The sequence below is a fragment of the Dipodomys merriami genome, unplaced genomic scaffold (genome assembly GCF_024711535.1).
Source record: "Dipodomys merriami isolate MVZ:Mamm:240054 unplaced genomic scaffold, mDipMer1.0.p SCAF_33, whole genome shotgun sequence".
Lineage (NCBI taxonomy): Eukaryota > Metazoa > Chordata > Mammalia > Rodentia > Heteromyidae > Dipodomys > Dipodomys merriami.
Genome location: NW_027204826.1, coordinates 6,588,627 through 6,605,211, shown reverse-complemented (window position 1 = coordinate 6,605,211; position 16,585 = coordinate 6,588,627). Strand labels below are relative to the sequence as shown.

The 16,585-nt window shown below is 45.7% G+C and overlaps 2 protein-coding genes and 1 pseudogene across 5 annotated transcripts in view; all 3 read left to right on the top strand.

Moving 5' to 3' along the window:
* The window catches only part of LOC138841971 (P protein-like), a 51,191-nt gene extending 44,391 nt beyond the window's left edge, over positions 1-6,800 (top strand). For 3 of the 4 annotated variants that reach the window (XM_070043044.1, XM_070043047.1, XM_070043048.1), the window contains 3 exons: positions 1,916-2,009; positions 3,889-3,982; positions 6,036-6,800. In XM_070043044.1, the coding sequence (XP_069899145.1) occupies positions 1,916-2,009; positions 3,889-3,982; positions 6,036-6,120 (273 nt within the window). In that variant the 3' untranslated portion in view covers positions 6,121-6,800. The remainder of the gene's footprint in view (positions 1-1,915; positions 2,010-3,888; positions 3,983-6,035) is intronic. The other variant, XM_070043045.1, reaches the window with a different exon arrangement.
* On the top strand, positions 3,188-3,597 carry LOC138842131 (large ribosomal subunit protein eL30 pseudogene; annotated as a pseudogene).
* A 6,309-nt stretch (positions 6,801-13,109) lies between the features above and the next one.
* LOC138841829 (ral guanine nucleotide dissociation stimulator-like) lies at positions 13,110-16,315 on the top strand. Its single transcript, XM_070042732.1, has 6 exons — positions 13,110-13,132; positions 13,397-13,536; positions 13,684-13,877; positions 14,886-14,933; positions 15,380-15,606; positions 15,905-16,315. The coding sequence occupies exons 2-6, from the start codon at positions 13,510-13,512 to the stop codon at positions 15,946-15,948; spliced, it is 540 nt and encodes a 179-aa protein (XP_069898833.1). The 5' UTR covers positions 13,110-13,132; positions 13,397-13,509; the 3' UTR covers positions 15,949-16,315.
* The last annotated feature ends 270 nt before the right edge of the window (positions 16,316-16,585 follow it).

The following is a 16,585-nucleotide window of genomic DNA, read 5'->3' as shown; positions in this document are numbered from 1 at the left end:
ACTTAACCCTCAGATCTCAGCCTCCTGAGTAGCTGGGATTATAGGCATAAGCCTCCAGGTTTTAAAATCTCTGTATATTATATGTTGACCTCTAGTCAATGCCAGAAGTACATATCATAAGCTTTTTCTAGAACTGATGAGACTCATTCCTCAGGATCATGGAGATAAAAGTAACTTCTAAACCAGGCACAGGTAGCTGAATACCAGTGTTAATGCCACAGGGCCAGCACCCCTCCCCCCAAAAAAAATAATAAGTGAATTGACTGTACCAGTTTACTTTTCCTAAAGGAATCCCTCACCCTCCCAGCCAGTCTGTGGCTGAGGCAGTTGGACATCCCAGGGTTTCCCTGTTCCCTCGGAGTCATAGGCACCATTCCTGCCAGGCCTCCGGCCATCTGAAACACGCCCTCACCTGCCATCTCTAGCATGGTGTTGGGGTCTCCTGTGCCTTTACTCATATTGTCTTTGTGACTAGTGACGGCTCTTCCTCTTGACCTTCTTTCCTGTGCTGCTGTTGCAGAACATACTCTGGGAAGAAGCAAGGGGGCACTTGGAGAGTTGGAGAACTCAGGGTTATTAGGCTGGTGGACCCAGGGGAGGTCCTACTCCAAAGCTTGAGTCCCAACCGACAGGAGTACAATCCCCCCCCCTTTTTTTTCATGGTCCTGGGGCTTGAACTCAGGGTCTGGGCGCTGTCCCTGAGCCTGTTTGTGCTCAAGGCTAGCACTCTACCACTTGAGCTATCACTCCACTTCTGGCTTTCTCTTAGTAGGTTATTGGAGATAAACTCCTTTGGTATTCATGACTGTGTCCACGTGGTCTACTAGGATGGGTACTTTCAATGTACTTTCTCTGTGACAGTCATTTTTCAAGGCTGTCTTGTTTTTATTTAACTTCTTTCCCTAGGTTTCCTTCTAAGCCCCTCGAGGAGTTACTAGGGAGGGTACAGTTGTTGGCTGCAATGCCTGATAGGGGAGAAGAACCCAATACCCTTTCAGAGGTGGTAAAAGTCAGAAGCACTTCTCCACAGCTTTTACTTTTTACTTCTCCAGTTTATTCTTTTATAAACATTCAGTAGAGAGCTGAGGCAGGCCCACTGGACTGCAATTACGTTAAATAGCAGGCATGGCTGTAGGAGTTTATAGCTCAATTTCTACAGAGGGCAGATTTGATATTGAATCTGAAGCATGCCATTATGGGAACTAAGGAAGCATTAGAGCTGACAAACAGATTGTGAGTAGTATGCATTAGCTACTTCCTCCATTAGAATTAACTGAGATGTCCTGTACACAAAGCTAGATGGGACAGGGGAGGGGGTGTGGGGAGGGAGTTCGTAAACGCTGATTGGATCATTTTATCCCAGGTATGGGTCAGATTCTCTGTGATTCTTCTCATTTAAAATTTCCAAAGGAGAATCAGTTGTTCATGTGGCTAGAATCGTGTGTGTGTGTGTGTGTGTGTGTGTGTGTGTGTACAGATAAATCTAACCAGATTCAAGTTATTTTTCCTTCCTTCCTTCCTTCCTTCCTTCCTTCCTTCCTTCCTTCCTTCCTTCCTTCCTTCCTTCCTTCCTTCCTTCCTTCCTTCCTTCCTTTCCATCCTGGAGCTTGAATTCAGGGCCTGGGCACTGTCCCTAGCTTTTTGGCTAACATTCTACTTCAGGCTTCTTTGGTAATTTATTGGAGATAAGCATCTCTCAGATTCTTGTGCTTGGAACTGCAATCCTCAGATCTCAGCCACCTGAATAGCTAGGATTACATGCATGTGCCATCGGCACCCAGCCAGATTCAAGCCTTCCTTCTGCATATCTTGTGTTCCTTCCAGTCTGGCCACTGAAAACGCACTTTGTGTTTTGTGAGCTGAGCACCGTGTGCAGCTCAGTGAGTCAGGGTGTCAGTGTCCGTTTCATCCACAGATTCCTGTGCTTCTGAACCTGAGTGAGGACCCTGAGGTCAGCCTGCCCACGCCACCACTCATGTACGCTCTGGCCCTTGGCGCCTGCCTGGGAGGTAAGTAGAAGTCCACTGCATCCCATGCCATGGTCCAGCTCAACGCAGCAGTTAAGTGTATAAAAGGAAAACTCAAAAGCAAGTTAAGGCATTCTCTCCAGCTCCCTCACTACCACACCACTGCCTTGCATCTTGACTGACGGATGTCCACCACGGAGGGAGTTCCTGGTCAGCTGGTGATGTTTCTGTGTGCTGGTCAGCCTCACCATCACTGTTCTGGTTTCCTTTCGCTGCTCTTGGCTCTGCCTGCACTGGCCCTTCTCCTGTTTTCTTCCTGCTCAGCTGCTCTACTAGTTATGGAAAAGAAAAGCAGGCAAAGAACACCATGTGAGAAGTCATTCAATTTGTATTGACTAGGGATTCTTTGTAGGCAGTGTTCATCAAAGATAGGTTAGAGGATGATCTTTGACACGAACTGTTCTCATTCAGTCTGTAGATCCACGGGTCATATTATTGTATAGGAAAACCCAGATGGTCTGTGACAGACAGACAGCACCTACTTATACGTACCCCCTATTATGGAAATAGAAACAGAGGAGGAGGTTTAAGCTGGGGTAACACCACTGAGACCTCTTTCTCCCCACCACATGAAATCCATGCCACTCTGGGTGCTACCAAAACCCTGCTAGTATTATGCAAGTTACAAGTGATCTCTGATTTTCCAGTGGTTTGGCTTAACAATTTTGATGACTTCACATTGGAGCGAAAGCAATGCATTCGGTGGAAACCACACTTCACGTTGTGTTTTGCTTTTCTTCTGTGCTGGTAACATGTGACCACATCCTTACTCTTCCCTCTCCCCAGTCTTCTTTCCAGTTAGCCGTGCAATTAGAAGGGCAACAATGGTTCACTTAATAGTGTACTATGTTGCTAAGCTAAGCTGTTTGGAAGTTACATGGATTCAGTGCCCATCTGACTTAATTCAACTTTTAATAGGTTTATTGGGTGTAGCTAGCAGAGGCTTTATTCTGAAGTTGCTAGTGGAGATAGGTGTCTAGATCTTTTTTTCGTCAGTCCTGGGGCTTGAACTCAGGGCCTGGATGCTGTCTCTGAGCTCCTTTCTCTCAAGTGTACTGCTCTATCACTTAGAGCCACACGCCACATCCAGTTTTCTGGTGGTTATTTGGAGATAAGAGTCTCATGGAGCTTCCTTTCTCTCCACCCGGCCATCTTGTTAGATGCTTTTGGTTGGGAGCCCTCCCACACCTAAGGCAGGAAGATGGTGGCCACCAAGAAGATGGAAAAAGTTCCTGGAGTCGATCAACTCTAGACTCCAACTTGTTCTGAAACGTGGAAAGTACATGCTGGGGTACAAGCAGATTCTGAAGATGATCAGACAGGGCAAAGGGACATTGGTCATCCTTGCCAACAGCTGCCTAGCCTTGAAGAAATCTGAAATAAAATACTAGGCCATGTTGGCAAAAACTGGTGTCCATCACTACAGTGGCAATAAAATTGAACTGGGTACAGCATGTGGAAAATACTACAGAGTATGCACACTGGCTATCATTGATCAGGTGATTCTGATATCATTAGAAGCATGCCAGAACAAACTGGAGAAAAGTAAAGAGTGCACAAGTTTTCTTTAATAGAATTGCCAGAGCTGTTTAAAAAAAAAAGAGTCTCTTGGACTTTTCTGCCCAGGCTGGCTTAAAACCACAATCTTTAGATCTCAGTCTCCTGAGTAGCTAGGATTGCAGGTGTGAGCTTGCAGTGCCCAGTGGTGTCTAGATTTTTAACAAAGCAATCGCATTGGTCGGGCCTGTGATCATCTGATTACAACCTAGGAGGTTATCCAAGCATTGCAGAATAGAAGAGAACACAAGCCTACCAATTTAGCTAACCTAGGACTTCACTGTATTTTTATAACTGATTCCAGGTAACGGGACGCTGATTGGAGCATCTGCAAACGTTGTTTGTGCAGGGATTGCAGAGCAGCACGGGTATGGATTCTCTTTCATGGAATTTTTCAGGTACTTTCAAAACTCACTCTGCATTAAAAAATATCCTGCTAACAAATTCCTAAGGTTACCTCATTAAAAAATTACCCATGCCACTGGGCATCATGGCTCACACCTGTAATCCTAGCTGCTCGGGAGTTTGAGATCTGAGGCTTGCGGTTCAAAGCCAGCCCAGGCAGACAAATCCAGAAGACTCGTATCTCCAATTATCCACAGGTGGTAGAGCTATGGCTCAAGTAGTAGAGTGCTAGCCTTGAATAATTAAAAAAAAAAAAAGCTCAGAGACAGCGCCCAGGCACTGAGTTCAAGCCACCATAGGATGCACACACACACACACACACACACACACACACACACACACACACACACACACACACACACACACACACACACACACACACACAGAGTACTGATGCTAAAATCTAGGATTTGCAGGTTGGTGTGGTTAGTAGAGAAACAAAACACATTAGACATCTGTCGCTGGGATTTTCTCCATCACTCAGAGGATGACTTGGATATCCTGGGTAATTCAGGGTAAGCTGGAGACCTGCAATGGCTTTGGGCTTGCTGGGTATTATATGTTGCTGTCTTCTTGAAAACTTTAATGGGTTTCCTCCCATGTCTGACATTCAGATTGTTGTGTAACATGAATCTGACATCCTTTAACCAGGGTGCAGACAGAGAAGCCCCTGCTAGGAGGAATCTAAGGACAATACTGAAGAGTAAGACTGATCATGCTGAGGGCAGCCTGAAAGCAGGCAGTCTACATGTGGGCACCTCCTGACTAGCTAAGCCTACAGACAAGAGCAACCAGCACTTGGCCACTAACAGAGTTTGGGAGGTTAATTAGAGATGAGAGCCTCATGGGTTTGTCTGCCTGAGCTGTCTTTGAACCCTAGTCCTTAAAATCTCAGTCTTCTGAATAGCCAGGATTATAGATGTGAGCCACTGGTGCCTGAATCTATTCTATTCTTCAGCAAACCTTGGTGTATTTGTATAAAGTCTTCACCATTACAGCGTGTTTGCAGGAAGGTCTCTCCATGCTCACACTGTGGTGTTAAGTACTCTGTAACACTGGCCAGCACAAATTGTCAGATTGCTGGCTTGTGAGCATTTGCTGATGGCCCATTGCATGCCCAGATCCTGTTCTAAAGGATTTGCAGGGGTGAAGGCATAACAGTCTCAGTACATGGATACTATTATTTCCCCGGTTTACAAATAAAGAAATGGAGCCATGAAGATTATTAATAGTTTCTCTACATCAAGCTGCTGACAAGAACAGGACTGAAAGTCCTCTTGCTTCTTCCCTCCCTGCCCCTACCAAAGACAGATAAGCAAATGAGACAAAAAGAAAAAAGAAATTCTTGTTTCAATTTCCTGGAGTTCATGTCGATAAATATCATCTTATGTCATCAGAGACACAGGGGCATTGCACTTTTGTGTTCCTCCCCGAAGAGTGTCCTCCTTTGGTCTCACTGTGTGTGAATGCCCAGAGTCCTGTATCGTTCATCATGTCCCGGTGTATTTTAGATCTAGCTTCACACATGAGAGAAAACGTGCCCAGTTTGTCTCTGAGCTTGGCTTCCCTCACTTACCATTCTTCTTACAACTGTGTTCATATTGGCACACCGCCTGTACGGGCTTCACAAACCTCACCTAGACCTAAGCTTCCAGTTCCACCTCACCACTTCTCCCTAAGGTTAAGTGAGAGGGGTTCTGGGAATCAATGGCCTGTCTGTGAGATCTCCATTGACTACGAACTGGAACTTGACCTAGCTGGAGGAATGAGCCAAAGATGTTAATAGTGTCTCAGTATACAAATTGGCAGTGTAGATGGAGAAACGTAAGATTTCAATCATCTAGTGAAGGTCTGAAAAAAAAAATTAGGTGGCTTTCAAAATCACACACAATGGGGGATTTCTAATAGAAGCATGTATCTATATTATGGAAACTGAAACTAACCTTTTGATTTCTCATTGACATTCGTGAAGCCATAAAGATCCTAAAGCCCATGTTCTTCTTCACCAGATAAAGGTGTCATAACTCATCTCTCTTTGTCTTTCAGGTTGGGTTTTCCAATGATGGTTGTGTCCTGCATCATCGGAATGTGTTATCTTCTTGTTGCTCACGTTGTATTGGGATGGAATTAGTAGCTACCCATCATTTGGAGACAAAGGACAAACTTGATCTATCATTAACCTCAATCAAAATTCTATCTAAAAGCACACTGGAAAAGCAAAGGTGCTTAACCTAGGGTGACTTTAGCCATTGATACCAGTCCTGGGGCTTAAACTGAGACCTGTGGCACTGTCCCTGGGCTTTTTTTGCTCAAGGCTAGCACCTGAGCCATAGCTCCAGTGCTGGCTTTTATGGATAGTTTATTGGAGATAAGAGTGTCATGTACTTTCCTTCCTTTCTGGGGCTGGCTTTGAACCAAGCCCCTGAGATCTCAGCCTGCTGAGTCGCTAGGATTACAGGCCTGAGCCACTGGTGCCGGCTTTTTTTTTTTTTCTTTCTTTCACAGTCTTATTCAGGTGCAGCTGAAATCACAGCCTTCTCATTCTATCTTTCTCCCTAAAGAACTAATTAAAGGATTCCGAATAACATACCCATCCCCTCCAGGAAGCTATGCATATTTTACAAACACTTCCTTGTTTTTCTATGTAGGATGATAGGAGCTCAAGCCAAATAGTTTGTGTTGCATAATTGTCAGAGCTCCTGAGGTTATGGACAGTTTTTCTTTATGTCCTCATTTATTGTGTTAAATAAAAATCATTAAAACATTATGCTGTCTGAATATAGACCCTTTTTATGGAAAAAGATGTGCCCTTTAAAAGGAAATATTTTGTGTATTTTTTTTAAAATAAAGTTCGTTAACAAGAGATTTTCAAGTGTATTTGTTTCTTAGATTTCCTGTAGGTTGCATTATGTTAAATTGCAGTTTGTCCATTTATATTTTTCTTTGGCATTTTAAAGTTACAATTAAAATGTCCAGAAATTTAGTCAGGCACCAGTGGCTCACTTCACACCTATAATCCTAGCTACTCAGGAGGCTGGGATCTGAGGATCACAGTTCAAAGCCAGCTCTGGCAGGAAAGTTTGGAGACTCTTATCTCCAATTAACCACAAAGAAGCCAGAAATACAACTGTGGCTTAAATGGTAGAGCACTAGTTTTGAGCAACAAAGTTCATGGACAGTATCCAGGCCTTGAGTTCAAGTCCCAGAACCAGCACACACACAAAATAAAGTGGTGTGTGTGTGTGTGTGTGTGTGTGTGTGTGTGTGTGTGTGTGTGTGTGTGTGTGTGTGTGTGTGTGTGTGTGTGTGCTGGTCTTGGGGCTTACATTCAAGGCACAGGCACTGTCTTCTAGCATTTTTGCTCATGCTGGTACTCTGCCACTTAAACCACAGCACTACTTCTAACTTTGTTTCTTTGTTGTGGCTCTTTTGTGTGTGTGTGTGTGGTGGGGGGAGTTAATTAGAGATAAGAGTCTCAAGAACTTTTCTTCCCAATCTGGTTCTGATCTGTGACCCTCAGACCTCAGCCTCCTGAGAAGTAAGGGTGACAGGCATGAGCCACCAACACCAGCAGCTTGTAGCTTTTGATTATGTTTCCATTCTGCAAGGGCTGTGTTGCATGCTACTCCCATGAGTTCCTCTGTAGTCTGCTCGGCTCTGCTCTTCCCATGGGGGCTCTGGAGGTTCCATCCGTGTTTATTAGAATTGGTTCTTTTGTGGATCAGCCCATGTGATGCAGAGATGACAAGAGCAAAGAGCCTGAGGGTACCCAGGCTTCTGCCATGGTCACTTCTGCTCCAATGCATCAGTGCCATGGCTATACCAGGTTTTGAGGGTCTTTGTGAAATGCCTTGAGATGAAGATGTTTAACAGGGTCTCTGATGTGACTATTGTGTCATAATCTAACTTCAAAAGGGTTTAAGATGCTCAGGGCAGTAAGAACAGGAGATCTTTCCAGTTCCATTTCTGAAAGTGGTACCCTCGGGGTAGGTCTGCCCTGCCTGCCAGTGAGAATCTGTACGTAATGGAACAACAACCTGCCAGGTGCTGGTGGCTCATGCCTGTAATCCTAGATATTCAGGAGGCTGAGATATAAGGATTGCGGTTCAAAGCCAGCCCGGGCAGGAAAGTCCACAAGACACTTTATCTCCAATAAGCCACCAGAAAACTGGAAGTGGTGCTGTGGCTCAGGTGGTAGAGCGCCTAGCCTTGAGCTGAAGAGCTCAGAGACAGCGCCCAGGCCCAGAGTTCAAGCCCCACAACCGACAAAAAAAAAAAAAAAAAAAGAATGAATGAATGAATGAAAGAAAAAGAAAAACCACAACGTGCTGCTTCCTTCCTGAAAGTTTGGGGGGAAATGATGAGCATATGCTATCTGGATTTATGAGCCCGTCCATCTTGGAATGCCTTGGCAGCAAAGTTGACATACAACCCCGTGTTTATTGAAATCCGCAGATTCATCTGTGAGCTTGACCTGGGGTTCTGGAGGAGAGTCTCCTCTGGGCCGAAGCCTGACAGGGAAGGAAGCTCCAGCTGTTCCAGATGTGTTTCCTCCTTACTTGGTCTCCTGGAAACCTGGACTTGCTTAGCTCCTTCGTGGAAGGCATTGTCCTCTTTCCCCCTTGCCTCTAGGTAGCTCATTTCTGCGTTTCCTTCATTCTTCTCCTTTCCAATTAAACTACATTCTCCACCTCATCATGCTTTAGCTCCTCAGTCATCTCTTCTCATCCTTCAAAACCAATCTCTTCCTCACCTTTTTTTTTTTGGTCATCATGGGGTTTGAACTCTGGGCCTGGGCGCTGTCCCTCAGCTCTTCAGCTCAAGGGGAGCACTCTACCACTTAAGCCACAGCACCACTTCCAGTTTCTGGTGGTTCATTGGAGAGAAGAGTCTAACCGACTTTCCTGCCTAGGCTGGCTTTGAACCTCGATCCTCAGATCTCAGCCTCCTGAGTAGCTAGGATTACAGGCATGGGCCACCAGCGCCTGGCTTCCTCTCCTTTTCCTGGTACCCATGATTCAGCCTTCCCCAATATCCAAATGTTTGATTTCTTTGGCTTCCATCAGCTTCCCTCTATTTCTTCCATAGTCCACCTCAAACTGGATCTTCAGGACTCCACTTCTGCATCTCAACTATTTCCCGCACTTCTCATCACTTACTCCAAGGCTACTATCTGCTAAGGTTTTTGTTTGTTTGCTGGTACCAGCATTTGAACACAGGTCCTTGTGCTTGCTTGGATTGCTTGCTTAGCTGGCACTCTACCGCTTGAGCCATGTCTCCAGCCTGAGTGTTTTGCTGGTTATTCTGGAGATGGGGACTTGTCTATTGTTCTGTGTGGGGCTGGCTTCATACCATGATCCTCCATGTCTCACCCTCCTGGATAGCTAGAGTTACAGGCAGGAGCCACTGGTGCCCAGCTTGCTGTGGATTTGATATGCGTCCTCCCTTTAGAGTGTCCCTCAAGGATGTATTCCATGAGTGTTGGGAGGTGGGAGGATCTCTGAGGAGGCCTAGTGGGAGGTGGCTCAGCCATGGAGGGCATGGCCTGAAGAAGAGATTAGCATAGTTCCCATGAGACCGCAGGTGGCCTCTCCCCTCTTCTCAGGCCTGCTGTCTGTCACTCCAGGTCATTTCCCCCTTTTGTACACCATCCCATCCCTACCTATCCTTCGGGGCTAGTCAGTCTTTACTGATGCTGTCAGTGGGGGTCAGCTTATGTGGTCTCAAAACAGGACGAGGAAAGTAGGAATGCATTAGGAGGGTCAATGGAAGATCATCATTCAACTGTGTCCACCATTTTCGCCTCTCGGCCATTGAGACAGTCACACATCAATAAAACAGACAGTGAAATTGTCTCAGCTTTCCTGTCATCAAGAGGTGATTCAACCTCATCCGTACTCCCTCCTGACACTGTCTTCCCCAATTCACACGGGGACAATCCAGTGCCTGGGAAATCTTGCTTCGTAACGAATGGAGAAGACAACATTGAAGGAACAGCTAGCTCATTGCTTTGTGATGAATGCTGGGCTGCCGGGAGCCAGTTGTCATTGCTGGAGCTTTCTCCAGTTCCTCACACATAGACCCCTACAGGTATCCCCTTGGCAAGGTAATTCAAGTCATTGATTGGTGTTAACCTTTAAAATTTCCATGGAGATACTGAGTTTTTTTTTTTTTAATTAACGTCTTGCCATGAGATGAAATCATGTTCTGACTTAATAGGGCCTAGACTTGAGAATTCTGATAATTCTCTCTGCCCTTCAACTTAGAAGGAAGCCAAATAAATCTTTTTTTTGGGGGGGGGGGTCTGGTCATGGGGCCTGAACTCTGGGCCTGGGCACTGTCCCTCAGCTCTTCAGCTCAAGGCTAGCACTCTGTCACTTGAGCCACAGCGCCACTTCTGGCTTTTTTTTTTTTTACTTATGTGGTGCTGAGGAATCGAACCCAGGGCCTCATGCATGCAAGGCAAGCACTCTACCACAGAGCCACCTTCCCAGCCCCCAAATAAATCTTGACAGGCTAAGAAGAAATATTAAGTAAATGCATCCCTCTTCTTCTCTACCCCTCTCTCTGTCCCCAGCTGATTGGGCCACTGGCTCCTCTTTTCTGGTCCCCAAGTTCCAAATGCCTCAGGTCTTAACCATTCCAGCTCCACCTCCTCCCACGTTCCTCTTCCACACTCTTGCCATTTTTCATTTTCAAGGTAAAATTCTCAGGTTCACCTTTAATTCACCTGCTGTTGCCTGGAGATTCTAACACTGATTCCACCAAATGTGGCTTGAAAATACCAAGGAAATCAATCATATGCTATTTTCTTGTCATATTCTTGTACTGTACTGTACAGTCAAACCACCAGCATAGCATTTACATGGTATTAGGCATGATGTCATGTAGAGATGCTTGAATGTGTATGGCAGGTTGTACATAGGTTCTATGCAATTACCATTTTCTAAAAGGGACTTGAGTGAGTGCAGATTTTGTTATTGGCCGAGGTCCTGGAACCCATTCCCTGAGGATAGTGAAGGATGGTTGAATTTTAAGTTACGGTGCTCTATCCATTCATTCATCTTAACATTAAATGCAAAAGAACCTCAGAGGGTCCTTCAGAGAGAAGTAGATCAGGATTCCAAGCAGAAAAGTCCGTGAGATCCTTGACTCCAATTGGCCTCCAAAAAGTGAAAAGTGGAGATGTGACTGAAGGGGTAGAGTAGTAACCCTGAGTAAAAAACTTAGGGAAAGTGTGCAACACAACATATATAAATAAGCATGGTTACAAAAGTAAAATACAGTCTGGCTGCCCCTGAAGGATTGGTAGGGATGGGATGGTGTGCAAAAGGGAAAAATGACCTGGAGTGACAGCAGGCCTGAGAAGAAGTGAGGGCCACCTGTGGCCTCCTGGGAACTATGCTAATCTCTTGCAATAGTACCTTCAGAAGAAGGTATTATTATGGGAGGTGATAGCTCTATGCGTGTCACTTCTCCAAACCTAGCAAGGGGTAAGATGTGGTGTGGAAGACAAAGAACTAACAGTCCTTACTGTAGGCTAGTGTGTGTGCCTGTCTTCAACAGAAAAACAGGTATAAAAAGGTAAAAGAAGCCGGGCATTGGTGGCTCACGCCTGTAATCCTAGCTACTCAGGAGGCTGAGATCTGAGGATCATGATTCAAAGCCAGCCTGGACAGGAAAGGCTGTGAGAATCTTATCTCCAATAAACCACAAGAAAACCAGAAGTGGTGCTGTGGCTCAAGTGGTAGAGCACTCACCTTGAGCTGAAGAGCTCAGGGACAGCGCCCAGGCCCAGAGTTCAGGCCCATGACTGCCCCCCCCCCCAAAAAAAGGAAAAAGAATAGAAAATTTCTTTAGTACAGATATAAAGGAAATGCATTTACAGAGCTACACAATAGCTTTGTATCTCAACCTAAGTGTTATCAGAACAGAGCTCAAAACAAAAATCAAAAGTTTATAAAGTGATGTTTACAGTGTATTTTTATTGTAACTATTACTTTTAGTTTTTTCTTTTGAGATGTCTTGCTAGCAAACTAATGATTCTCCTGTCTCTGCCTCTACTTGAATTATATAAGCCTGAAAATATTTTGTAATAAATTGAGCATCCTAGGTAACAATGTTTATTAAGTCCATAGTAGCATAGAAGTGGAGAGTGAAGGCCAAAGCCAGTATTCGACTGACTTTCACTGACTCACCTAGAGCAACTGCCAGACCTGTGAGCTCCAACTGTTCTGCTTTACACACACTGTATTTTACTTTTGTAACCATACTTATTTATATATGTTGTGTTGCACACTTTCCCTAAGATTTTTGCTCAAGGTTACTGCTCTACCCCTTCAGTCACATCTCCACTTTTCACTTTTTGGAGGGCAATTGGAGTCAAGAATCCCAAGGACTTTTCTACCTAGGCTGGCTTGGAATCCTGATCTTCAAATCTTAGCCTTCTGAGTAACCAGTGTCACAGACACTAGCCACAGGTACCTGGCTGTGTGAGTATGTATGAGTGTGTGTGTGTGTGCTCGGGTGTGCCATACTCATGCTTAAATTTAGGGCTTCCCATTCGCTAGGCAAGTCCTCTACCACTTGATCTACTTCTCTCTTTTTGCTCTGGTTATTTTGAGATAAGGTCTCACTCTTTGTCCAGGTTAGCCTAGACCTTGGACTATGATCCTCCTATTTATATTTCTGGCATAGCTGACAGGCACAGACCACTATGCCCAGCATTTTCTGTTGAAAACAGGGTCTTACAACCTATTTTTGCCTGTGCAGGCCCAGAAGCATCATGTTTCTAATCTTATGTATTCTTGTGTACCTATAATATGAACATGCACAGGACACTGTTGCAAATACTTCTTGATTCTCCCATCTCTAAGTGTGTGCATTAGCTCCTAATGACACCACAGAGGGGCTTCCAGGGCAAAGTGATCTTTAGGTCATAAACACCTAACAGTGCCCTAGGATAAAGATGTCAGCAAAGCGTGTAGGATGCACATGGCAAAGTTAGAAAGGCAAAATGATTTGTGCAGGATGAGAGGAACGGTATCAAGGAAGGCATGGACCTGACTTAAGAATGGCTCCTGGAAGCTGAGACCATACCAGCATCTAGGCCCAGCAGTGGACATGGGGATTCAACAGACAAGGTTTGCTGCTAACTGTGTATACATGTGCACATTGTGCTATGGGAAGGGAGATTTCAGGCTCCAGTTTGTCTTTGGCAAGGTTTTATGGGAGGAAGCTGCATAGGTCATTGGGCCCTCAGAGGGTGACCCCACTTCCTTGACAATGGAATAGAATGTGGAACCCTGATAGGCAGGTAACCATAACTGAAAGTCTGGCCAAGCGAGCTCACTTGGCCTGCATCTCAGGAGCGAGAAACATGTTCTCATGTTGTCTTGGAAGCTCAGGAGACTCAGGTTTCAGGAAAGCAAGGGGTGAGTGCCTCGTTCGAGCCTGGAGAGCCCGGACCCGTGTCCAGCCAGGAGTTCAACCCTTCAACCCATTTTTCAACAAGGAATCAATGGAAACACAAGGCGACTTAGGCAAGGTATAGTCAGGATACCTTCTTCTTGTGTGTTTTTAAGTGTCGCTAGTGATATATCACTTTCGCTGTGGTTTTCATACTACTCTATCACAATTACTCAACTTGAACTGTGCTCCACGTTTGAAAGATGCTTTCTCTTTACCATCTTAGGGGGACAGTGATTCAGCCCCCACGCTGAATGTGCCCTATAATGTGTGGAGCCCGGAGGCAGGCCTGTTGGAGATGCTGGTGATGAACCTGGTCCCTGCCCACCAGAAAGGCGATCTCTTCTTTATTCGAAACTTCCTACATAATTACAGATTGTGTGGGACAATGGAGCAAGTCCTGGCCATTCTGTTCAAAAAGTGAGTGTTCCCCCCCTAAGCCCATGGGGCCGAGCCCCTCCTGGCTGTGTCTTGAGAACACTTGGCATCTGCCTGAGTCTGTTTGTTTCACTGGGGTCTTCTCATGGGAACGGGGTACCCAGGATTCTATGCCTCCAGTGTGGACATTTAATTTTCCTATCCATCTACTCTCTGTGGCACATTTCTTTTCTTTTTTTGGCGAAGGCTGACACTCTACCATTTAAACCGAACACCATTTCCAGAATTATCCTCCTTTAGCAAGGATGAGCATGTCTAGGATTTGTCTGTCAAGGTTGAGTGCAACCCTGGAGTCTCAGCAGTCTGATTACTGAGTGACTAGGATTATAGGCATGAGCCAGAGGCACCGCGCTTTAGCTTCACGTAGGTAAGGCCCTAGGAAACCAGTTATTATTGGTAAATATGGCTTCAGAAGCTGTATTGGAGGCCTGTGAAGTAACTTATCCAGAGGAGGGCTCGGAGGGGTGGCCTGAGCACCCTGTGTCTAGTGAGCCATGAGCAAAGGATTATATTGGGCTTGCTCATTTACAAACCTCTGATGCACTGACTTATTTTTAGTTTTAGTTTTTGGGTGCTGAGCCTACAACTTGAACTCAGAACCTGGAATTTGTCCCTGAGTTTTGTGCTCCCAAGCTAGCACTCTATCCCTTGAGCCACAGCTCCAGTTCTGGTGTTTTGCTGGTTGATGGATATATAACAATTTCTTGGGTATTTCCTGCCCAGTCTGGCTTTGAACTGTGCTCCTCGGATCTCAGCCTCCCAAGTAGCTAGGGTTAGAGGCATGAGCCATGGGCACCTGGCCGAAGCATTTACTTTGCACACGCTCATTCAAACCTCTTAAAATTTTCATGGGACACGATAGACATATCTCATGTGCCTTCCACTTTTACATTTACATCTAGGACTCAACCAGCCCCACAGGACCCGCCCTCCCCCCCCTTAGTTCTGAACAAGAGAACCATACAGCTATCCTCCTCCTCCTCTCCTCAGGTATAGATCGCTCCGCCCTCACTGTGAAGAAGATGAACAAGTAAAGAAGTAAGTGGACTTTGGGACCAAGGGAAGGCCTGTCCTTGAAACTGGGAGCTTTGGAGCTTCTGACTCAAAGTGCAAAGTTCTCGTTTGCACACCACTTGTGATTTCCACCAGGGGGCTGAGGCTTGGGAGTCGAATGGATGGCAGTGGTGTGGTTGTAGACTCTCAGGGATGACAAGGAGGGCTGTGTGCACAAAGTCAGATTTGTGGGGAAACAACCTTTTCATTGCCTATCACAGTGAGAATTTTGGAGAATTGTCTTTCAGAAGCTTCTAGAAGTGGGTTGTGAGGAGCATCCTGCTTGCAGGAATCTCTCCCTGCTTCCCAACATGCAAGTCTGCATATAGGATGGACAGCGGCACCATGGGAGTCCTGGCAGAAAGAGGCTATGGGAGGCCCAGGATGGGGAGGGCGGGCTCTCACTCTCCTTGTCCCCAATCTGCCCACAGCACCCTTTGTTCCATCTTCACCATGTGGATAGACTTTTCCCCGGATGATTTTTATGAACATAAGAACAGAGACACTCTGAATGAACTCATGCATTATCTAATGCTCAACATGCCCTCCTCGGATCTGCTCTTCCGCTTACACGTTCTTCTAGACCAGCTGGAGGAGCCCCTGCCCAATCAGAACAAGAAAAAGAGGGAGAAGTCCTTGTATAGACGCCTGAGAGCTTGTGAGTAGGGATGGAAACTGGACCCCTAGGGATGGTCCTCCCAGGCTGGAGATTGGCCGGGAGTCCTTAGTACTCCCCAGCTTGGCAAAGTGTCCTTTTTATCGATGTTCTCTACCAGGTAATGTCTGCTGTCTGAAAGCACTTGGGCATAGTCACTCATGAGAAAGACCCTTCCTTGGCATCAACGTTCAATCCAAACTCAAATTCTACAGCTTCCTCCATCAGATCCTCATAGCAGTTGTTACACCAGAACTTCTAGAGTCCACTCTCACAGTTGTGTGCCTATTTCCGTTCCTAGATTTTTGTCGACATAATGCAGTCACCCCTGAACCCATGCCATAGAAGCTACCAGTGATGTCAGCGGTGATGACAGGTGGACATCTGGAGCCCTCATTGCACTGCACCAAGCGTGTGGATGGAACCTGGTTATTTTCATTTGTAGAAAGGCCACAATAGGTTTGGGGTTTTTTTGTTGTTATTGTTGTTTTTGCTTATGTGGTGCTGAGGAATAGAACCCAGGGCCTCAGGCATGCAAGACAAGCGCTCTACCACCTTCCCAGCCCGGGCCACGATAGGTTTTGATTTCTATGGACACTCTATGGAACCAATCTACAGTTGAGAACTCAGGAAGAACATCTTGTCTTAGGTGTGGTGGTAGATTCCATTGTGGACCCTGAATGAACCTTCCTGCCTGCAGGCAACTTTGAGGAAGATCTAGTGCTTGAGCCTGCCTCCCTGGGCAAATGCCTATTTTATTTTTTGTAACAATTGCTACTGTTTACTGTTTTAATGTTATTAAAATGTCCATGTTTACATGATGGTGCACAGTTCTTGAATACAAAATACTGTGGTCTTTTCCACCTCCAATCTGATGTCCTGGGACTGAGTAGGAGGAAACACGGTGAACTGGATCTGGGGCGGGGGGGGGGGGGGGGGGGGGAGGAGAGTCTGCTGGATTTACACAGAACTGGTGAATACA